The 22,246-nt window shown below is 39.2% G+C and overlaps 1 protein-coding gene and 1 non-coding gene across 2 annotated transcripts in view; one reads left to right on the top strand and one right to left on the bottom strand.

The window, feature by feature from the left end:
- Window positions 1-22,246, top strand: part of hmcn1 (hemicentin 1) — an 86,968-nt gene that overhangs the window by 48,519 nt on the left and 16,203 nt on the right. Inside the window, exons 29-70 of the mRNA XM_075485760.1 lie at window positions 97-223; window positions 314-468; window positions 565-843; window positions 1,966-2,247; window positions 2,849-2,957; window positions 3,047-3,216; window positions 3,426-3,580; window positions 4,815-4,938; window positions 5,118-5,219; window positions 5,925-6,101; window positions 6,224-6,375; window positions 6,707-6,830; window positions 8,324-8,499; window positions 8,659-8,755; window positions 9,141-9,263; window positions 9,380-9,535; window positions 10,056-10,337; window positions 10,467-10,634; window positions 10,996-11,109; window positions 11,305-11,391; window positions 11,490-11,681; window positions 11,804-11,977; window positions 12,061-12,174; window positions 12,297-12,442; window positions 12,523-12,673; window positions 12,840-13,037; window positions 13,123-13,236; window positions 13,324-13,511; window positions 14,349-14,445; window positions 14,634-14,795; window positions 15,013-15,126; window positions 15,226-15,428; window positions 15,532-15,613; window positions 15,727-15,858; window positions 19,068-19,217; window positions 19,399-19,555; window positions 19,883-20,007; window positions 20,391-20,574; window positions 20,936-21,033; window positions 21,126-21,404; window positions 21,499-21,695; window positions 21,847-21,928. Coding sequence (XP_075341875.1) covers window positions 97-223; window positions 314-468; window positions 565-843; window positions 1,966-2,247; window positions 2,849-2,957; window positions 3,047-3,216; window positions 3,426-3,580; window positions 4,815-4,938; window positions 5,118-5,219; window positions 5,925-6,101; window positions 6,224-6,375; window positions 6,707-6,830; window positions 8,324-8,499; window positions 8,659-8,755; window positions 9,141-9,263; window positions 9,380-9,535; window positions 10,056-10,337; window positions 10,467-10,634; window positions 10,996-11,109; window positions 11,305-11,391; window positions 11,490-11,681; window positions 11,804-11,977; window positions 12,061-12,174; window positions 12,297-12,442; window positions 12,523-12,673; window positions 12,840-13,037; window positions 13,123-13,236; window positions 13,324-13,511; window positions 14,349-14,445; window positions 14,634-14,795; window positions 15,013-15,126; window positions 15,226-15,428; window positions 15,532-15,613; window positions 15,727-15,858; window positions 19,068-19,217; window positions 19,399-19,555; window positions 19,883-20,007; window positions 20,391-20,574; window positions 20,936-21,033; window positions 21,126-21,404; window positions 21,499-21,695; window positions 21,847-21,928 — 6,498 coding nt within the window. The remainder of the gene's footprint in view (window positions 1-96; window positions 224-313; window positions 469-564; window positions 844-1,965; window positions 2,248-2,848; window positions 2,958-3,046; window positions 3,217-3,425; window positions 3,581-4,814; window positions 4,939-5,117; window positions 5,220-5,924; window positions 6,102-6,223; window positions 6,376-6,706; window positions 6,831-8,323; window positions 8,500-8,658; window positions 8,756-9,140; window positions 9,264-9,379; window positions 9,536-10,055; window positions 10,338-10,466; window positions 10,635-10,995; window positions 11,110-11,304; window positions 11,392-11,489; window positions 11,682-11,803; window positions 11,978-12,060; window positions 12,175-12,296; window positions 12,443-12,522; window positions 12,674-12,839; window positions 13,038-13,122; window positions 13,237-13,323; window positions 13,512-14,348; window positions 14,446-14,633; window positions 14,796-15,012; window positions 15,127-15,225; window positions 15,429-15,531; window positions 15,614-15,726; window positions 15,859-19,067; window positions 19,218-19,398; window positions 19,556-19,882; window positions 20,008-20,390; window positions 20,575-20,935; window positions 21,034-21,125; window positions 21,405-21,498; window positions 21,696-21,846; window positions 21,929-22,246) is intronic.
- On the bottom strand, window positions 2,533-2,614 carry trnas-aga (transfer RNA serine (anticodon AGA)). The gene has a single exon. It is a non-coding gene; the product is annotated as a tRNA-Ser (tRNA).

Below are 22,246 nucleotides of genomic sequence, written 5' to 3'. Positions count from 1 at the left end.
GTCATTTTACTGACCTGTTTCTTATTAGCATAACTAGTTGCAGCTTCTTAGATGTATGGCATTCAATGTATGACAAAGCAAATCTCTTTCCCCCAGTCCCACCGACAATTTTAGGTTCCAGCTCTCCCCAAGATGTTTCAGCGATACTCAAACAAGAGGTCACTCTAGAGTGCAAAGTGCAAGGATCGCCCTTTCCCACAATCCAGTGGTACAAGGACAGAAAGTAAGTGTTTTCATATATGAAGACATTAAATAAAAACTAAACATTCTTTGTTCAATAATTCCAATCTGTCTCACACTTATTTTTTTCCAGGCTTGTGTTTCTTGGTGACCACAATCTAGAGGTCACTGACAGGGGTCAGGTTTTGAGGATAAAAAGTGCTCGTCTTGGCGACCAGGCCCGCTACCAGTGTAGTGTAATGAATGCAGCTGGAAAACAGTTCAAGGACTTCAACCTTAGTGTCTATGGTGAGTGAGTATTTGGGCACAAGTTAAGCAGTTAAGGTAATATGTGCAAAGCATACTTTTAACTGCCTGCTCTTTTTATTTGCAATGTTGTTTCAGTGCCCCCCTCCATTAAAGGAGGAAACTTAACAACAGAGGTGACAGCACTGCTGGACACGATGGTAACACTGGAGTGCGAAGCACGTGGGGTGCCACTCCCCACCATCACCTGGTACCAAAAAGGAGAGGCCATCCTGTCTAGTCGAAAGGCTCAGTATGTAGAACGAGGCCACTACCTCAAGATCCCTCGGGCGCAGGCATCTGATGCCGGTCAGTACACCTGCAAGGTGACCAGTGTGGCTGGGAGCGCTGAAAAGAGCTATGAGCTGGACGTCTATCGTGAGTTTGATATCTAACATTTGTTAAACATCAGATGAACAGTTTTGTTTTCAATATGTAATGTGTCAGCTTTTATTTATTTATTTTTTTTATTATTCTTTAGCCTTTTTTTTTCAACACAAAAAGTCCAACTGAAAATAAGTATTATGAGCGCATCATTGCAAAGATACGCAGCAGCACAGTTTAAGATGTTTCAGACCACAGCTGTCAATATATCAGATTTTCACAAATCACAATATTATTATACATGTGTTGTCAACAAGATATGGAATTTTATTATTTCAATGTCATATACTCCAACATACTCCAGACATGCATAGAAATGTATGTATGTATATGGCCGAAGTAGCTCAGTTGGGAGAGCGTCAGACTGAAGATCAGAATCAGAATCAGAATGCCTTTATTTGTCATTGTACATGGTACAGCGAGATTTAAAGCCACCAAAACAGTGCAAAGAGAAAATTAAAATGTTAAAAAATATATATAAGTATGTACAATAAGGGAAGGGTGTAAGATGCAACAGTTTTACTTACGGTAAATAAAGTAAATAGAATAAAATATGGTGTTAGTGGTAGAGGCATCTGCTAAATACATAAACATAGATATGACAGAGAATTTGTACATGACAGTTAAGAATGCATTACAGAACTATATGACAGTAATATAAATGCAAAAGGGTACATTATCTAACACCTGAATTGGACTACCTAAAACTTTAAGAAACTTACCTTACCTTAGTGGTTGTGAAAATCTAGACTAAAAGACAAATTCTTTGAATGTAAGACTCTCACTGTCTTTGTGATCTCTCTGTTGTTCAGCTCTGAAGCTTATTATTATTTCTACTGGAGCTTTAGGGAATGTGGGTTTACTTAGGAAGCATAAGGAATTTTGCTGCAGCCAAGAATGATTTTAAGCAGCTGTGAATATTTGGCAGACAATATAATAAAAACATTTTTGAAGAGAATTAAATGGAGTCGAAGATTTCATGCATAAAGCAATTTTATATGATGTTGACTGATGATAGCCTTGAGCATTAGAAATAAATGAGATAACTATCAAACAGAGAAGTCCACAGAGATTTTACAGGTATATTTTTTTCTTTCTTCCCATGATTTCCCACAGTGCCTCCTACCATTGCAGGAGGGAATAAAGGGCCCACTGAGAGGAAAGTGGTCCTTGCTAAACCTCTAATCCTGGAGTGTGAGGCGGCAGGGCATCCTCCACCTTCACTCACCTGGCTGAAAGATGGAGTCCCTGTGCGGGATGGGGAAAGTGTCCATGTGCTCGACCAGGGGAGGAAAATAGAAATCCTATCAGCCACCGTCTCAGACTCAGGAAGCTACATTTGTGTGGCCACAAGCATCGCAGGGGAGAGAGAGGTCAAATATGATGTCAAAGTTTTAGGTAAGGAGGCAAAAAATACTGTATTCATTTGGCTTAAAGAGATACAGCACAAAAATAAACTTCTAAAGCAGATAAACACAGTTATGTTTCATTGTTTTATTTTTACTCCGCCAACATTAAACAAACCTCTTTGCTTTCACGGTGTATACAATCTGTTTAAGTGATCCACTTGCTTTTATTAATTATTATAAAGCTTGTATGAATTGCATAGCACTACTTTAAATAACTGTAGCCCATGCTGTTCAGTTCGGTCTTCAACTGTTTGCCAGCTGAAAAGGAATGTGCCGTTGTCAGCAGGATTCGAACCTGCGCGGGGAGACCCCAATGGATTTCTAGTCCATCGCCTTAACCACTCGGCCACGACAACTCATGTGCAGTGGAGCTAATGCTGTTTCTTTTCTGCTGAATCTGCTCCTATTCACACCATGTGTGCATTCCATATGGGAAACCAACACCTGCTGCTTTACTGTGGCATCGCATATCTGACTTTAATCCACAACTGAACCCAGAGGATATTCTCTTACCTCTTTATCGTTTTTATCTAATCTTAGGGGTTGTAGAAACACTTCCAAATGTCACTTAGATTTATTTTCACTCCTAGTTCCCCCTTTCATCGGTGGAGCTGAAGATGTAACAGACAGCACAGTTATAATCAACAACCTCTTGGAGCTGGAGTGTCACGCCACTGGAATGCCCGCACCTGTCATCACGTAACACATCCATCTCTTGCAAAAGCATAAACAAACATAAATAAACATGTGAGTGCACACAAAGTCACTGTAAAAAATTCTCTTGCCAGGTGGTATAAAAATGGAAAACCAGTCAGACAAGGTGAAGGGTTGCGTATTGCAGCCAACGGACGACGGCTGGTCGTTTCCCGCGCTCAGGTCTCTGACACAGCTCGTTTCCAGTGTGTGGCCACAAATGAAGCAGGAGACCACAAGAGGGACTTCAGTGTAGTAGTCCAAGGTAAGAAATAAAAGTACCTGAAGTAAAATGAACATTCTCCACAGTTTTTTGCATTTGTTGTGAGTTTAATTTAAGTAACATTTACTCTAAATTCAAGATTCCACTTTCGGTAAATATATCTTTTTGCCATGTTGATGTTCTGCTTTTTTCCACATTTACAGTTATAAAATGTTTTTACAAAAATAAGTATATTTTCTGCACCTCTGCAGTTCCTCCATCCATCCGTACGACTGGCCCTGCTGAACGTTCGGTGATTCTTCACAATTCCATCAGTTTGGATTGCATCTCTAGTGGCATCCCTCCACCAACTATCACCTGGCTTAAAGATGGCCGACCAGTTGACACAACAAAGGAGCACCTTAAGGTTGGTTCCTAATTGACAGTTCTTGATTTTAAAAAAGACATATCGGTAACGCATGTGCATCTGCAGGCAAACCATACATGTACATATTTTCCCCAGACATGCAATGAAAGTATTTGTAACACTTTATTTCAAGATGTGTCTTTAATTCAGTCTCTTATTTTTAATGGTAATCTGTTAAAAACCTGGCACAGGCCCAGTTGTCAAACTTAAAGAAAATAGTTTACTTTATTTGTTAATATTTCCATTGGATAGCATCTTCCCAATCACATCGTGTCCATACCAAATTATATTGGGCTTTATTATCTAATCCATTCATACTGATTCACATTATTCACAAACATAGCGTCATACAAACTGCAAACTGACTTCTTTTTGCAACCAAGAGTCCCCTGCTGGTCATCAGATAGAATGTAAGTCTAAGGTATTTTAGCATTGGCTGCATTTTTCGGACAGAAGCTATGTCCATCTTATTTACAGTTGTGTACATTATATCTTTTGATGGACCGCTTCTTTTACCTTTTTTTTAATCGTTGGATGTTGACATTGATGTGTTGTTGTTAAGCAGCAGAACATCAAGGTCAAGATTGTGCTACTAATTTCAGTTAGTCTGTCACTGGCAATTTCATATTTATTGAATTAAATTGTTACTAGACAGTTATAAATGTCTTAATTATACTATACAAAACAATACAGCATGACTCATACAATATTATTCTATACAATATGTATATATGATACAATATCCCATATTTTTCCCTTTAGGATCATTTGTCTTGGGCTTAAATGCTACATCAATAGATGCCTTGACATTAACAGCAAAAGATAATCATAATGATAAATTGCAGAAAGTTCCCAGTGTCATATATTTTGTAGAGCTAAATAACACATATTGCGGAACTGCCAAATGATTTTAAAAAATATGAAAATATTGTGCAATCCCAGCTTCACTCAGATTTGTTTAAAAGTTTAATAGAAGCAAGAACGAAAGAGCTTTTAACACGATGGAGATTTCAGTGGGGAATGTGGTATTGTCAGTTGGAGGGCAAAAGCTTGTATTTTGTATGTAGGATATGTGATAGGTCAGTCAGTATCCTCTGAGATGTAAATAGTCTGGAAGGGCTGGTATTCACTCCTTCATTTCACCTTTAGAGTGATGTGTATCAGATGAGCAAGTTTAGTTTTTGATGAGTAACTCTCAGTGTTCTGTGCGTGTATGTACCTGTAACTACCAAAGCTGCAGTCAGCAGGCAGAACTCTACAGATCACAGAGGCGAGACTTGAAGATTCAGGTCGATACACCTGCCTGGCCACCAATGCAGCTGGTGAAGCTCAACAGCATATTCAACTCAGTGTCCATGGTAATTCACAGATACACCACACAATTTCTCAACATGTGTCCCTTGCTTCACTCATCTTCTGGCTTCTGTTGTACATCTTTAGTCTCTCTTCTTTGTGTTATCAAGAGACTATGTGGACATTTGTGAATATCATGTAATAAATTGTTGTTCCTCCATGTAATACTGTATGCGTCTCTCAGAGCCTCCTAGAATCTCCTTCTCTGGAGAGATCATCAACCAGACCATTTTGTCAGGCTTTCCCACTGAGCTTGAGTGCAAGGCCACAGGCAGCCCATTACCTGGTAAGACTTCTTACAAATGTCCTGCTGAGCTCACACACAGCTGGTAGGGACTAGCTTCCTCACACTGCAGACTTGGCTTTGCGACTGTAGTTCTTATTGTTAACCGTGAAATGCAGAGCTAAAAAGGGATCTCAGTTGACTCTGCAGGTAGTTTAACTTTTTCCTGCTCTTTTTCCTAAACTGCTTAGTGTACAGATTTGGTGAAATTTAATTACAAAACTGTATTTCACAGCAGGTGTTACGATGATATCTTTGAAACTATGTAACATCAAGTTAAGAGAAGTGAGGTTCGCAGATCGCTGCTTTATGTGGATCATAATTAAACAATGCAAAGCTCATCAAACAATATTTAATGATAATAAAACTCAAAGCACATCAAATGTTGAAAATGAGTGATTTAGTAATTTGATGAAAAATGTTAGCTGATCTTGAATTTGATGGCAGCAAATACCACTTCTCAATTAATTGATCACCTCAATAAACATTTTCCGAATAAGTTTATGGCCTCTATCACTAGTTTAAGACTACTTAATACAGCTCGAAATAGATTGAGGTCGCAATTAGACTGAAGATCGCTGCTTTGTTAGAGCATTTTAGTCATCATATCCAGTTTTCAATCAATGATTTATTTTACTGTCATTCTTATACATTTTAAAGTGAAATAATGCTTCATGTAAAGCACTTTCCATTATTTCAACGCCTCAGCTATCACTTGGTACAAAGATGGCCGACCTTTGACCGGTGCAGCTGGTGTGTCAACGCTGAAGCAAGGCCAGGTGCTGGAGATTGAGAGAGCACAACTGTCTGACGCTGGAATGTATAAATGTGTAGCTGTCAACGTGGCTGGAGCTGCCGAGATACTTTACAGCCTACAGGTGTTTGGTGGGTGTTGTTTTTTTGAACATATCATTCATGAAACATATGTTTGCTGATCCTTTGTGCTTATCCGGTTATGATAAATAAACTGCAGCACCTCCAATGTCTTTCATTCTTGTGCCATACAGTGCCTCCGATTATCTCCAGCCAAGGTGGTACAGTTACAGTCGTGGTGAATGAGGCTGCCAGGCTGGTGTGTGAAGCCTCTGGTGTTCCCATGCCCAGTCTCACATGGTTAAAAGATGGCAGCCCTGTGGCGAGTTTTTCACATGGCATACAGGTGCCCATCAATTCATTGATCCATTCATTGTTTTTAAATCAAGGTTTGATCTAAACATTTTTTGATGTTCTCAAGACCAAAAGCAAGTTTATAGATACTTCTATCATTATCATCATATACGTAGGCTAAAAAAACAAGCATGTTTTTAATGGTGCAAAATGTGACATAATGTATCCCCAGATTGTAATATATAGAATGTTTTAGTTTTTGTACATTTCTGCAGGTGGATCCAATTTGACAGACTTTTTCTTTTTACGCCTCTGTGTTGTTTGAACGTGTGTGTGCTGATCGCTCTGATCTGGCCTGTGATCAGTTCCTCTCTTTCTCTCAGGTGTTGTCTGGTGGTAGAGTGTTGTCTCTGAACAGTGCACAGGTTAGTGATGCTGGAAGATACACCTGTGTGGCTGTAAACGCTGGAGGAGAACAGCAAAGAGAGTACAGCCTGAGGGTTTATGGTGAGAGTCTCTGTTTTTGGCTCTGTGGGTGTCAGTCCCATGCTTTGACATTTGGGAGTAGGTTCTTCTTTTCGTTTGCTTTTGGCTTACAAAAGAACCCTTATTAATCCAACAAGAACATAGCTTTCTCCATCCTCATGATTCAAACCTTAAGAAGATGCCACACTAAATTAAAATAGAGTCATTTCTTTAGAAAACATCTTTAAACGTTTAACAGCTTTGAGATATACTTGAAATTGGTATTCAGATCCTAGTGGAAAAATCCTATTTTACATATGTTTTGCAGTCACTGATTCCCATCGTCTGGAGAAAATATTCCTGTTCATGTCTCTCAGGGCTTTTTTTTTTAACTGACAAATGATTACAGCTGTCTGCACTGTGTCTCTCAGTAGAGCTCCAGACTAAACACAAAAACACATGAATTAATATCCTAATACAACTGACAAAGGCCTTGAGAAAAATATGTTCATGTGGAGGGAATATGGTTTGACTGAGATTCAATAAACCTTGTCAGATCCCCTCGAGGGCTGAGCTTGATGACAAACGTGTTGTTATACAAGCTAATGTAACAGATTTGATTAAAGACAAGAAGTTTAGATGTAGGAATTGTATTCCTACTGTGTCTATCCATATATGTTTCGTATAAATAATGTATGCAAAATGACCTTTGTTTTATAAAGAGAAAAGAGCTTGTCCTTAGAGAGGCAGATTTCTAGATTGGTTGGCTTAATTGCTACCATTTTACCATTTTCATCCTTCCACAATGACTTGTGGTTTGTCTTCCCATTAACATAAGGCTATGGAAATAGATCTGAAGTTTTTTACTAGACCCGGCCAGAAAAAAAAGTGGACTGTCCTTTGTAAAAATGATGAACAAAGGCTCAAAGAAAATGCCTGTTGAACTAGATAATGTTTTTAGTCCTTTAATGTCTGTTAAAATGCAGATGTGGTTATTCACAAGTTGATGCTCCACAGTTGTTAGTTAATTTCTCTCAAATGGTTTCCCTTTTGTAGGCTCACAGGTGTTTGCTTTATTCTCAAACATTTAAAAGCCAGATGCACAGGATATTCATGTTGTGAAAAATCCTAGCAACACGCGTCTTTGTTGTCTGAGTCATTTCAAATTTCGGTACTTCTTAGCAGTTTCTCTGGAGATTAGGTTTGATAAACATCTGGGAAATGAAGATGCCCTAATTCACAAACAAATGTAGAGCTGGTTTCATGATGTTATCACAGTCTAGGTGCCCAGCACTAAGGAAACTGCATTTTAGGAAGCAATTTCTTGGTTCACTCATGAGGTAATCTGAAGAGTTGCCTGCACAGAACATGATATAGCAGATTTACTTTTACATTAACCTACATCTAATGTAAAAGAGCATCAAAATATATACCTCGAATTATTGGGAATTGTTTAGACCATAGATGTGATTTTGTCTGAGAATTTATTCAGTCACCGAAACATTTTCAGTGACTTGGCTTCATGTCTGTCACAGTGCCACCTAACATCAAGGGTGAGGAGGTGAATGCAACAGTAATGCTTGGACGTCCAGTGGAGCTGCACTGCCAGAGCAATGCAGTCCCTCCACCTACCCTCTACTGGCGCAAAGATGGTCGCCCCCTCTTTAGCAAACCTGGTCTGACTGTATCTGCAAATGGAAGTTTACTGAAGGTAGAGTATGTTAGAGGTTAATCCACAAAGTAGGAAATGCAGTTTGTAGTGCTTGCTATGATAAATGACCATTTCAATGATGACAGTTTCCCTTCAGAGATTATATATTTGTGCATTATTTCCTAAATTGAAGCATCTGTCTGTGAATCTGATTGGTAGGTTGATAGTGCCCAGGTTCAGGACGCGGGCAGATATACCTGTGAAGCCACAAATGTTGCTGGAAAGACAGAGAAGAACTATAACGTCAATGTGTGGGGTAAGTTTATCTTAATTTTGCCCTGTAATAGTTTGTGTGTCATTACCATATTCCTAGAAGTTCATTTTGACAAAGCAACAGTTAGATGTACTGTTGATTTTCAACTTTTTGTGGAGTTTGCCAACTCATCAGAGACCATAGTATGTTGTGTTTCAACTGACCTGAGGCAGGATGTACTGTATGTTCTGCGGTAACATCCACTCTTTCTATAATAAGTGTTAGATGTGAAAAAGAGCATTGATCTGGCAAAGTAGGAATTATTTAGATGTAAAGTTTTAACACCATATCAATTCTTCTGCTTTTCACTGTAAATTCCATGTAAAATCTACCAGAATGACTTAACAGGATTTGAGTGCCTCCTTTTGGTGTCATGTTGTCATCGCAGTTTCTCCCAGTATCCGCGGCTCAGATGAGGCATCTCCTATGACAGTGATTGAGGGAAGTCTCATCACTTTGGTTTGTGAGTCCAGTGGCATACCGCCTCCCAACCTTACATGGAGGAAGGATGGTAAATGTGCCCGTTTGTAAGAGACATAGAGACAAGAAGTTACAGTCACAGCATAGATACTACGTGGACAGGATATTGGAGCACTTTAACTGTCTTGTGTTTTCTGCTTGTTTTAGGTTCTGAACTCAAGTCAGATCAGCGGTTAAGGGTTTTGTCAGGAGGCCGTCAGCTGCAGATCTCCAGTGCTGAGAGGACAGATACAGCCTCTTACACATGCACAGCCTCCAGCGCAGCCGGCACCACCTCCAAGGAGTACAGCCTGCAGGTTTATGGTACATATACAGTATCTCATCATCTACTGATCAAATTCCTAATTGTTTTTATTACTGTAAAGAAAATCAAATGGTAACTGTACTGTCAGAGAAATCTTCTCTGATGCAGGGTAGGGAAATCGCTAAAATCCCTTACATTGGGAATTTTTCCCTTTACACAACGTGATGTGTAACACACACATATGAAGAGTACAATCAGATAAGTAACAGTCCTCTAATATTGAAAAGTATTTAGCAAATACTAAGGGTATGCCTCCTTTTGACAAGAGAAGCAAATACTTTAGGTTTGGTGTAGATTACTTTAAGAACTGGATATTTATATATTATTACTAACAGCATGACTATATGTATATAATATGCATATTGTATATCTGTGTAGGCTGTAGGCTGTATATATACTATGAATATAATGTATATCTATATAATTTAAAGCCATATAACATGTAATAATTTGGAAACATCTACTGTGCTATTTTTCTTACTCGAATGAAACACTGCTCACCATCTTTTCTCACTTTAGTTCGCCCTTCCATCAGACGCAGTGAAGGTGACGTTGAGGATGTTACGGTGACAAAGGGGAGTGATGTGACCATACAGTGTGCTGCAGAGGGCGTTCCGAGACCTGCAGTCACATGGTTGAAGGATGGACGACCCATCACAGGCCAGCATGGTGCAAAAATCTTAAACGAGGGGAGATTGTTGCAGATTAAAGATGCTAAGGTGTCAGACACAGGACGATACACCTGCATCGCTGTTAATGTGGCTGGACAGGCAGACAGCAAGCATGACATCAGTGTGCACGGTATGGATTTGTGATTGTTTTTGGCTGATTTTTGTTATTCATTTAAGTAATAATACACCTGAAGTTTGGAGCATAATAGTTAAAATTGTCCTTCTTTTCCTTTCCTTTAACACCTCTTTCATCATTCAGTCCCACCGAGTATAATTGGTCAGGTGCAGTTTCCAGAAAATGTGAGTGTTGTGGTGAAGAATCCTGTTGCTCTGAGCTGCGAAACTTCTGGCATCCCTCTTCCTGCTGTCTCCTGGCTAAAGGATGGTCAGCCAGTTAAGGCAACTAGCTCAGTACGCATCCTCTCAGGTCAGTTTGTGTTTGACCATTTAAGTATTGAGGGAGGAAGAGATACCGATATTTTCATGTAAAAGGCTCATAAAACACGGTGCATCAAGAAAAACTAATTGAGGATTTGATTTGAACTAGTATTTGTCCCTTATTTTCTCTGAACTTTTTTAAGAACCCTTGCAAAGCAAAGACCCAATTGGTTTTAAATCTCATTAAACTGGTTTGTAAGTGTTTAGCATCTGTGCAATTAAATGTGCCAATTCTTTGTGTTGATTGGTCATTGTCTACAGAGGGGGGTAATGTGCTATCACCAGGCTTTGGATATTATTTAGGGCAGATTTTCAAACAAATAACTGCAATCGACCTGTTTCACCTATAGGTGGGCGGAGTCTTCGTCTGTTGCATGCTGCAGTTGATGATGCTGGGAGGTACACTTGTGTCGTTTCTAACAGCGCTGGAGAAGAAAGAAAGAACTTTGACCTCAGCATCCTTGGTAAAGAAGCACTAGATGTCTATTATTGTCATTTTTAATATTATTCCTTAGAATTACTTCAAAATGTCCAGATTTAAGTCACTTTGCAAACAAAAATTTTTTGCATCATTCAGATGTTTGTTTGGGTTAAAGTTAAGGAGAGATACAATGATCAGTGAAAGACCATGAGAAACATTTAACTGATTTGATTGACAGTTCCACCGAGTATTGTGGAGGAGGGAACTGTTGTGGATACTAAAGTAAAGGAGAAACACAACATCACTCTTACCTGTGAGGCATCAGGTAAATGACACAATCTCCTAATGAAAAATGTCTTGATCACTTCTAATTTTAGTCTCTTTATTTTGAAACTCTGTTAACTTCTTTTAATAATTTCCCAGGGAACCCTGTACCAGAGATTAAATGGTTGAAGGATGGGCAACTTTTGCTGCCTGACAGGCGCCACCAAGTGTTGTCTCATGGCCGCTTTCTCCAAATCTCTGAAGCCCAAGTTTCAGATACCGGCAGGTACAGCTGCCTGGCGTCTAACAGTGCAGGAGACCGCAGCCGCCATTTCAATCTCAATGTCCTGGGTACAAAGACAACTCCACTTAATCTGCCTGGAAACGTTTTATAAGTGAAACAAGCAACTTTTGTTGGAATGCAGTCATATTCATAATCTTATCTGATGTGTGTTCCTCTTTTTATTTGCCAGTTTCTCCCACCATTGCTGGGTCCGATCCTGACATTTCTGCTGAGGAGGTTACGGTAACCCTGAGCAGCCCCACCTCACTGGTCTGTGAAGTTCAGTCTTACCCTCCTGCTCTCATCACTTGGCTCAAGGATGGCACTCCATTTGAATCCACTCGCAATGTCCGAGTCTTGCCAGGTTTGAGATCTCATGTGCAGAAAAGAGACTTTAAACATTAGAATTAGAATAGAGTGGTATATATTTTACCTTTGCCTTTACAGGTGGGCGAACGCTGCAGATTCTGAATGCTAAAGAGGAGGATGCTGGAAGGTACACCTGTGTGGCTACAAATGAGGCTGGAGAGACACTGAAACACTATGAGGTCAAGGTTTATGGTGAGATTTCTGCATCTATGAAAGCATGGCTATACATATAAGTTATCAGATTTCTAAAAATTCAATTTACTTTGATAAAACATGTTGAATCAGTGTTAACTTGAAGATATTTTTTACTCAAGTTCCGCCACAGATCAATAAGAATGATATTCCTGGTGAAGGACTGGTCCCTAAAGAAGTCAAGATCAAGATCAACAGTACTCTGACCCTGGAGTGTGTAGCTCAGGCCTTTCCTACTCCAGCATTGCTGTGGTATAAAGATGGACAGGTAGAGGTTGATAGTATTTGTCTTCATTTTGCTGTTTATATCTATAGGAGATTCTTCTTAAAAGGCTTCTTTTTCCACAGATTCTGCAGACTGATGACCACGTGTCCATTTCAGCCAATGGCCGTATTGTTCACATCAAGCATGCGCAGGTGTCGGACACGGGCCGCTACACCTGTGTGGCCACGAATATTGCTGGAGAGGATGAGAAGGACTTTGATGTAAATATACAAGGTGAACTGGGTTGACTGATGCTCACGGGTTAACTGAGACTAACACCAATAACTGCAGACACTATATTTTCAGGGATGAATCCAGAAGCATAATGTGTTTCAAACCTCAAAACAAAATCAGGTCTTAAAAAAAAAAGTGCGGTTAAAATATTTTCCACTCTTTTCAGTTCCACCTCATTTCAACAGACCTGGCGGAGTTGGTGATACCACATTGCCCACAGGGTTTGGAGGGGATTCTCGAGATGTGATACTTAACAATCCCATCTCTCTGTACTGTGAGACAAACGCCGTACCCCCTCCGACACTCACCTGGTACAAAGATGGACAACTGTTAACCTCTAATGACAAAGTTTTAATCTTGCCAGGTGAGACAGATGAAGAAAACAGTGAGAAAGATAGGAAACAGGACAGAAAATAAGTTCATCACAATTCTTATTGTTTTATTCTCAGGGGGGCGAGTGTTACAGATTCCCCGAGCCCAGACTGAGGACTCCGGCAGGTACACTTGTGTGGCCATCAATGAAGCAGGGGAAGACTCCATCCAGTACGATGTTAGAGTCCTATGTGAGTTTTTGATGAGTTTAGCAGTGCTTGGGGAAAAGTCTTTTTAAACTGAGCCACTTATGATGTTGTATATCTATGCTGCACCAGTACCTCCGACCATACGTGGAACAGACAGTGACATGCCTGATGAAGTCACCGTCCTGGTCAACAAAACTACCCAACTGGATTGTCATGTGGATGGAAACCCCACCCCCAAGATCACCTGGTTCAAGGATAGCCAGTTACTCAGCTCTCAGGATCCACATAGAATTTTGTCCAATGGACGAACACTTCAGGTAACAACCAGGAAACGCAGACAGATTAGATGAGTTTCAGCAATACAACGGGTACTACAATATTAAACCATCAAGACTTCATGTAGAAATTCCAATAATTGTGAGTAAAATATCTAACTCAAAAGCACACAACTTACTGTGAATTTGGAAGTTGACATTAAGATGATTGCAAGAACTTTATGAATGTAGAATTTGTTTAGTTGATAGAAGGACACAGAACCCTGCCATAAATGCAACCTGCAATGTTAGACATTTGTTGGGACGAGGTCCATTGCAATTTGGATAAGAACTTTTTTTTGCTTTGCTGTTTTGTTTTGTTTTTTATTTTAACTGTAGATTCAGTTCAGTTTCAGAGATGAGCCGATTATGAAATTGTGGGCTGATACCAATACTGGTATTAAGAATAATGATTTGGCTTATAGCCATTTACTAATACTGATTGTTTTTGCCAATTTTGTCATCCTTTAATATGAGTGAAATAATAAAACATGCATTAAATTATTTAGGTTATTGATACATTATTTTAAAAAAAATAACAGAACAGTAAGTATATCAGCCCCTCATCACATTATATTTGAATTAAATTCAAATTAAATTCTTTCATAAAGACGTTTGACCAACCTTTATTATAACCTTTCACAAGAGAAAATCCTTTGTGTGAAAAACTTAGTTTTCGTAAACTATTATTGCTTTCAATCAAGATATTTTGTGTTTTTAATATTCACTTATATGAATTATCTGTGAACATGGTATCTGCGTTTAACATTGCTAAATTGATAACGAGTAAGACGGTGTAGATTTGTATTTTTGCTTATCATGCAGTATTTTCTCCATCAGGTGTTGAGTGCTCAGGTATCTGACACAGGGCGCTATGTGTGTGTGGCTGACAATGTGGCTGGAAGTGCAGAGAAACACTTTAATCTTAATGTTCATGGTGAGTTATTTAAAGACATACTGGGATACCTTTTTTTGTTAAATTTGAGAAGTTGATCTGCTTTTTTGGTCATGTGGAATCATGTCAGTTTAATGAAGGAGACTAAATTTTCTCAGTTTTTCTGCTTCCAGCATAAGTAGAAAGAGGTTATTTGCTATATTGAATGCTGCTTCTTCTCTGCCTTGCAGTACCTCCCACCATTATCGGTGTTAGTCCGGAAAATGTGACGGTGGTGGTGAACAACTTTGTGTCTCTCTCTTGTGAAGCTTCTGGCTTCCCTCCTCCCTCACTGAGCTGGCTAAATGACAGGGGCCCCATCCGGGCTAACACTAATTCACTCATCATGCCAGGTACTGATAGGAGCTGTTTTCACCCTCAGGGTCACATTTTAAAGATTCAGTGTTAGGTTTCAGGAAGCAGATGGCAACCAGTGAGGCTGGTTTACATTAAAAAAGATGGTAAATGTTAGCATGATGTAGAAAAATTACCCAGATGATAAAAAAAAAAAAAAACAACAACAGTCAATTACTTTAGATTCTGATTGTATTTTTTCATTTGTGTCTTTAGGTGGTCGTACTTTACAGATTCTTAAAGCAAAAGTATCAGATGGGGGAAAGTACAGCTGTGTGGCCATGAATGCAGCGGGAGAGGCTTACAAACACATCTATCTCACTGTATTTGGTGAGTCCACATCTTTACTGTTTCTAATATACCATAAGCTTCTGAATTTTAGGCCTTTTTTTATTTGTAACTAATTTTCATCTTTTCTCTGCTTTGCAGTTCCTCCCAGTATCCGAGGTAATAGCGGAGACTCTCCTGTGGTGGTTAATGTGCTGGTTGGCAAATCAGTAACTCTGGAGTGTGAATCCAATGCCATCCCTCCCCCCACCATCACCTGGTACAAGAATGGCAGAGTGGTGACCGAATCAGCCAACCTGCACCTTCTGGCAGAGGGGCGGATCCTTGAGATTAAAGGCTCTGAGGTGCTAGATGTCATGTTGTTTGTTGTGGTTTTTAGTACCAAGTATTTGCAGATAAAATATGACATCAAGAAGGATGCAAAACATATTTAAATTTTTTTTGCAGGTATCTGATACAGGACAGTATGTTTGCATTGCCACCAATGTTGCTGGACAAGTGGACAAGAACTTCCACTTGAACATCCATGGTAGAATATGATAAAGAAATATTTAGTTTTAGATCTGAAAATTCATAAAAACATGCTCGGAAACAAACATTTCAATAGGGAGAGTAGTATTAAAGAGATTTCTCCTTCTGTAGTTTCTCCCAGTATCGATGGTCCGGCAGAGGAGAGGGTTGTGGAAACCATCAGTAACCCCATTTCTTTTGCATGTGATGCTACTGGAATCCCTCCACCCAGTCTCACTTGGCTGAAAAATGGACGCACCATAGGTAGGGCCATAATGCAATAATGATGCTAAAGATTTATCTGTACACCACTGTTAGTCTGGATGGGTTTTCTCAAGAACACAATGACAAAATGTGGGATAAATGTATCATTGCCAAAGGAATTCTCAAACATAAAATTTCAAGAAGGTAGCTTAACTCTTAGTGTGCCTGAGTTCAATGGGCATAGAGGTCCATAAGATTGAGGCTCTAATGTGAGAGGCCCAATCTCCCTTTGTCACGAAATGTGATTTGTGAATTGTAAGCAGGGCACTGTCTGTGTATCTTAAAGGTGTTCATGCCTTTGGCCCTGGTAATTAGCCTAGCTGCAGCATTTTGGATCAACTGGAGACGATAGAGGAAGCCCTAAGTTGTCAGGTTAGGGTTTTAGGGAAGGACACGGATGCGGACTTTCAAAAAACAAAGGCTTGGTTTATTAAACAAAAAACAAAGTATCAACATAAAACGTGGCTGAGCTGGAGATAGTGATGTGGCGTTTGAAGCGAGGCCTCGGAGCATGTGTCGAGCAAAAAGGGGCGAGCCAGATGAAGCGTTGGTTCGAGGCTTGTATCGTTTCCATAAAAATCACGTGACTGATGACAAACGAGGCCTCGGATTCAGTGTACACGTCACTGATTCATTTTGAGCGTCACTATGGCATAAAAAGGGTTTGAACCTTGCGGCACTTCGAGGGTTTTGAGTTGGCGTTTGGTATTGGTGAGAGGTAGAGTGTGCGTTGGTTGTATCAGAGTTAGTGGTTAAGTTCAGTTATTATATCATCTATTATACTGCATTTAGAATATATCGTAATTAGGTTAGAATAGTGTTAGAATAGTTATATAGGATATGAACCCTCGTTTTTCGCGGGGGTTACGTTCCAAAAAGAACCCGTGATAGGCGAAATCCGTGAAGTAGTAACCTTTATTTTTTTTTTTACAAATAACTACTGTAGGCCTACTGTAACATAATAATTTGAATCATCAATACGAACTGAAGGCTTCAAATTGCGGAGATCAGCACCTCCCCACCGTGACCCGAGTCATTGGATTAGAACGGGAGAAAATGAAAAATGATTATGAAAACAAAATACAAAGTAGGCTACAGTGGGACAAATAGTGACTCGCGTGTATTTCACTGCTCTTCTGACTGAGCCGCTGCATTCCTGACTCAGCGTTTTTTTTCTTCTAAAGCCCGCGGTGCAGTGTGTTTTTTCGAGAGAAGAACATAGTTATCGGTAGTTGTTGTCGCTCTTTTTTCTTCTGGGCATATTAAACCGCAACGTTATTGACACACATTTTTTTAAATAAAAAACAATAACTTATATTTGTCTTGTTGCCCATACTGCTCGGTTACAGTTTATTCCTGACTCCCGCCCATAAGCACTTTCATACTCCCAGTTCCATAAGCACTGTAGTCAGTGTACATCATTGATATATTTCATTTGAGTGATCAACACCATAGCACTCAATAATACTTCCATATATGCAGTTTTCACTCATTTATTTTCATTGAGACACAGTGACAACAATTGTTTATTTTATATTGCAGGATGCTCTAACTCAGGGTTAATTTAGTCTGTCATATATTCATTTTGCACAGCAGGTGTCACTAGAGAGACCGTTTCAATGAGGCTTCGGGTAATGAACCTTTTGGCGAACCTTTGGGCTGGAAAGCCTCATTGGTTCACAAAGCCTCATTTTGCCATCACTAGCTGGTGAAAAACGTAGCTATAAACAAAACAAACAAAAGGACATGGCATGGAATAAATATATAAGCACTTAACTTCGTCAATCGTGGAACATGGAGGAAACAGGAAAGGCATGAGTGGCAACAAGGTCAGGTAAGTTAGACAAAGATCCGGCAAACTGAAAGGGGAGACTGGAAACTAAATAGGTAGTGAGAGTGATTGGAGAGTGAGTGCAGCTGAGGGAAAAAATACAGGTGAAGTGAGTGAAACTAATGAACTGAGTGCAGGGAAACTAAAACATGACTAAAAACTAAAAATGGACTAAACACAAAAAACATAACCTAAAACATGAAACTAAAAACGAGTCCATGGGCGTGACATAAGTGATACCTGAACAAAGGGAATTACATTTGTCAAGGCAAGAGTAGATAAATGCATGCATAACTTTTTGTATGTGAGCAGCTGAAAGAAGTGTTCTGATTTTTAAGTTGGTTTTGAGCTGGAAAAATCAAGACTGAAAAATATGTTTGTTTTGAAAATCAAAACAGAGGTTAGAATAAAATATTACCATTAGATTCTTGTAATAGTTTTTTAAATACTGCCAAGATTAGAACTAACAGGATGGAAAGAATTTTAGGAGTCAAAGAGAATAACCTCCTGCTTATCATTATGAAGTTAAGGACACTTTGAGACATCCATACAAGCTGTAAGATTAGGCCTCTTGGATCTGTGAATTTTATTGGCATGTTCAGTTGAGTGTCATCCGCATAAAAATGGTAGTGTACATTATCGTCTTGAATAAGCTGGAAAAGCGGTAGGATGTAAACAGAGAACAAAAGGGAGCCAAGCACTGAGACTCCTATGGTACGTCACAAGTCAGTAACCGAAAAGTTCTATTAGAGAGAAATGGGTGTAATAAGCTAAGAGCCGAATCCACGACTCTAAACAATGCAGAGAATGTTATGATTGACTGTGAAATAAACAAAATCAAGCAGTCTCCTCAATCTTTACTCAGTAACTGATACATGGTCCCCTTAATAAGAGCTGTCTCTGTACTGTGCAGTGCTCTAAAACCAGACTGGAAGCTGTTATCATTCATAAATTTTATCAACTGTGCAGAGAGTTTCTCCAGAACCTTAGATATGAAAGACAGTTTGGAGATTGATCTGTAGTAACTTAACACTAAGTGTTTAAAACTGACAAGAAAGAAATCAGAGGCCAGAGACATTTTAAGACTTTTTAAGATACTACCACAGGTTAAATAGAGATAGACTTTAAGCTGTTCGCAAACACATAAACAGCAGAAGAATTTTTGTTATCATGAATGTCCTCCAGAGAAAAGAGATTAATTATTATTTTACAATCAAAATACCAGTTGACTTTTACCAAATGGGATCAAACAAAAATAAGAATAAATTACATGAAACTACGTAGTTTGAGAAGAGGAACTCGGTACAGTGGCTTTTTCATTGTCATCTTTGTCATTATCATCTTGTAAAAAGAAATGAACTTCACGTTTCTGTTATAGAGAACTCAGACTCTTTGGAGATGCACATCTTCTCAGGTGGCAGTAAACTACAGATTGCTCGGTTGCAGCTTTCTGACAGTGGCACATTCACATGTGTTGCCTCCAATGTGGAGGGCAAAGCACACAAGAGCTATCAACTCGTCATACAAGGTACATGCACATCTTTACTGTAGGTCTCAATCTATTGTAGAAAATGCTGATATCTTCATAATTACACTGTAATCGTAATCGTATTTTAACTTATTGGACAATCCAAATCCACTTATCATGACAACCCAAACATTTCTACTATCATCAACCGGATTGCTGCTAACCAAGAATTCTCTATTAGTCCCACCTAGTATCTCTGGCTCTGAGATGCCCAATGAGATGGGAGTCCTGCTAAATAAAAGCATTCAGCTGATCTGTAAAGCTCAGGGTACCCCTACTCCAACCATCCAGTGGCTGAAGGATGGGAAGGTCATCAACGTGGGAAACGAAGGCCTCAGGTACAGAAATTTGTGCTACTAAAGCAAAGCAACAAAAGCTGGAAACTCTATATAAATAGTTAGAAAATGTTTCATATTGAGCCATGGAAATGATACACTAATAGTTGATGAAAATATATCATATGTAGTTCTATTTGAAGATTGGAAACAGCTTTAGAAAGACAAAGATATGTAATTGTCAACTAAATATAGATGACATAACATCCCCATAATCTGCCCCCAGAAATTTGCCTTTAATGTTACCTCCCCTTAGAAAAGATGAAAGTCTGCTGAAACGCTACTTGAATTGTGTTTGTGATAAGGAATGTTTGGTATATTTATGCTCAGGGTCAGCCCTGATGGCAGCACACTCACTGTGACCCGAGCTAACCCTGCAGACAGTGGAAAATACACCTGTGTGGCCACCAATGCAGCTGGAGAAGAGGGAAGGATTTTTAATCTGAATGTATATGGTGGGTTTATTTCATTTTTCAAATTCACACCACTTGCGGCATCCAGTAAAGACAATCTCTTGTTCATTCTTGATGATGACATAACTAAGTTGTTTCCCTTTTACTATACGGGCTTTTTATTAAGGCTTTATAACATCGACTGCTGACATGTTGTTCTCAAATTGATTGATTGATTTTTTTATTTTTTTTATTTGTTTATTTAGTCATTTATCATTATTATTAGTTAGTAGTAGTATTTTTTTTTACTAGAATTGGTATTATTATTGTTGTTGTTAATACAATCATTGTAAATATTTTTAAAAATTTTGAGCTACTTGACTAATTTGAATTTTCCCCATTGGGGCATGAATAAAGTATTTTTCTATTCTATTTCCATTCTACAGTACCTCCTGTGATACTTGGCAACAGTGAGGCTGCTTTGGACCTGACCACAGTTCTGGACAGTTCTGTCAACATAGAGTGTGTTGCTACTGGATCTCCGCTGCCGCAGCTGAACTGGCTGAGGAATGGTCTGCCTCTGCCAGTCTCCTCCAACATACAGCTCCTCTCTGCTGGACAGGTGCTCCGGTAGGTCAGTGGACAGGGCACATGAAGAGGAGTCTTGACATAACTGAAAGTCGTGGTGTAACATTTTCATATTTGTTATGTGAAATAACAAATGAGAATATTTTTTAATTCTGCCATGAGATGTTATCTCAGTAAAGCTTGTTTATTTAAAATATATTAGACTTCTGTTAATCTGCTTTTCTCACCTTGACAACCATGCAACTACAAATAGATATCAAGTTGAAATTGTCACATTCACATATTAATCTATAATGCTAACAATACAGTTCTCTACCCCAAAATACTGTTTTTCTTCAGAAAACAAATAGTTGCTGGAGTTTAATTTAATTCTAGTGAGACATTGTAACTTTAAATGTGTCAGGATCACACGAATCCAGGCGTCTGATGGTGGAAGCTACACCTGTGTTGCATCAAACAGGGCGGGAGTGGACAACAGACATTACAACATGCAGGTTCATGGTGAGTCTATCAATGCATACTATGGGAGATCCCCAGTCAAACCGATTTAAAAAGAAAAAAAAGCTAATGAGCTCTTAAATGAATCTTTTCAGTTCCTCCTGGTTTGGATGGAACAGGAAGCACAGACGATGTGACTGTAGTCAAAGGAAACTTGGCTTCTTTGCTGTGTATTGCTGATGGCACACCAACCCCAACCACTGCCTGGCTCAAAGACGGACTGACTCTAGTCCCTGACCGCAACATCATTCTCCTCAACCTGAATACCACTTTACAGATTAGCCAGGCCCAGGTTAATGACACAGGACGCTACACCTGCATAGCTAGCAACGCTGCTGGTCAAGCTAGCCGTCACTTCAACGTGAAAGTTCTTAGTGAGTGAAAGATTATAGTTGTGACTCTCTTACAATTTCTGATTCAAGGACACGGAAAAAAATTATTTCACTTGGTTTACACTGTCATTGTCAGACCCTCCACACATTAAAGGATCTGGTGTAACATCAGAAGTATCCGTGGTGGTTAATAACGTCCTGGAGCTCCAGTGTGAGGCTACAGGTATCCCTGCCCCCTCTCTGACCTGGCTGAAGGATGGACGCCCACTCCCACAGATAGACAGCCTGCGCCTCCTCCGCGGCGGAGAGGTGCTCCATGTGGCCTCCGCACAGGTCAGTCACCTTAAACCACTATGGTGAAATCCTCATAATACAGTATAATTTCATTTAATACATTCACCCACCAGATGTTGCAGATGATAACAGAAAAGAAATACAATAATTTTCCTCTGCTCTTATTCTAACTCACACTTTTCACACTCAGCTGGAGGATACAGGCAGATACAGCTGCTTAGCCAACAGTCCAGCAGGAGATGATGATAAGGAGTTCCTGGTTCGGGTACATGGTGAGTAACAAAGTGATACATGTTGCATTATGCCATGTACATAATTTAGAGGAAAAAAGGCCAGTGCTTTGTATTTCATCTACAACTCTGTTCACAAAAACGTTTGGATACTGTGTAAAATGTAAATAAGAACAGAATGCAATGATTTTCCAAATAATTCTAGTTCTAAATTTGATAATATAATTGGATAGACGGTAGCAACAGGTCTGAAAGCTAAATGTTTTCCCATTCTTTCAAAAATAAATAATTTTACAACTTTATTGAGTTGTGTTGCTGGCGTCAAATTCAAAATGAACTTTTATCTTTTGTAAAATAATA

Source organism: Odontesthes bonariensis, chromosome 15 (genome assembly GCF_027942865.1).
Source record: "Odontesthes bonariensis isolate fOdoBon6 chromosome 15, fOdoBon6.hap1, whole genome shotgun sequence".
In the NCBI taxonomy this organism is placed as follows: domain Eukaryota; kingdom Metazoa; phylum Chordata; class Actinopteri; order Atheriniformes; family Atherinopsidae; genus Odontesthes; species Odontesthes bonariensis.
This window is presented reverse-complemented; position numbering and strand designations above follow the sequence as displayed.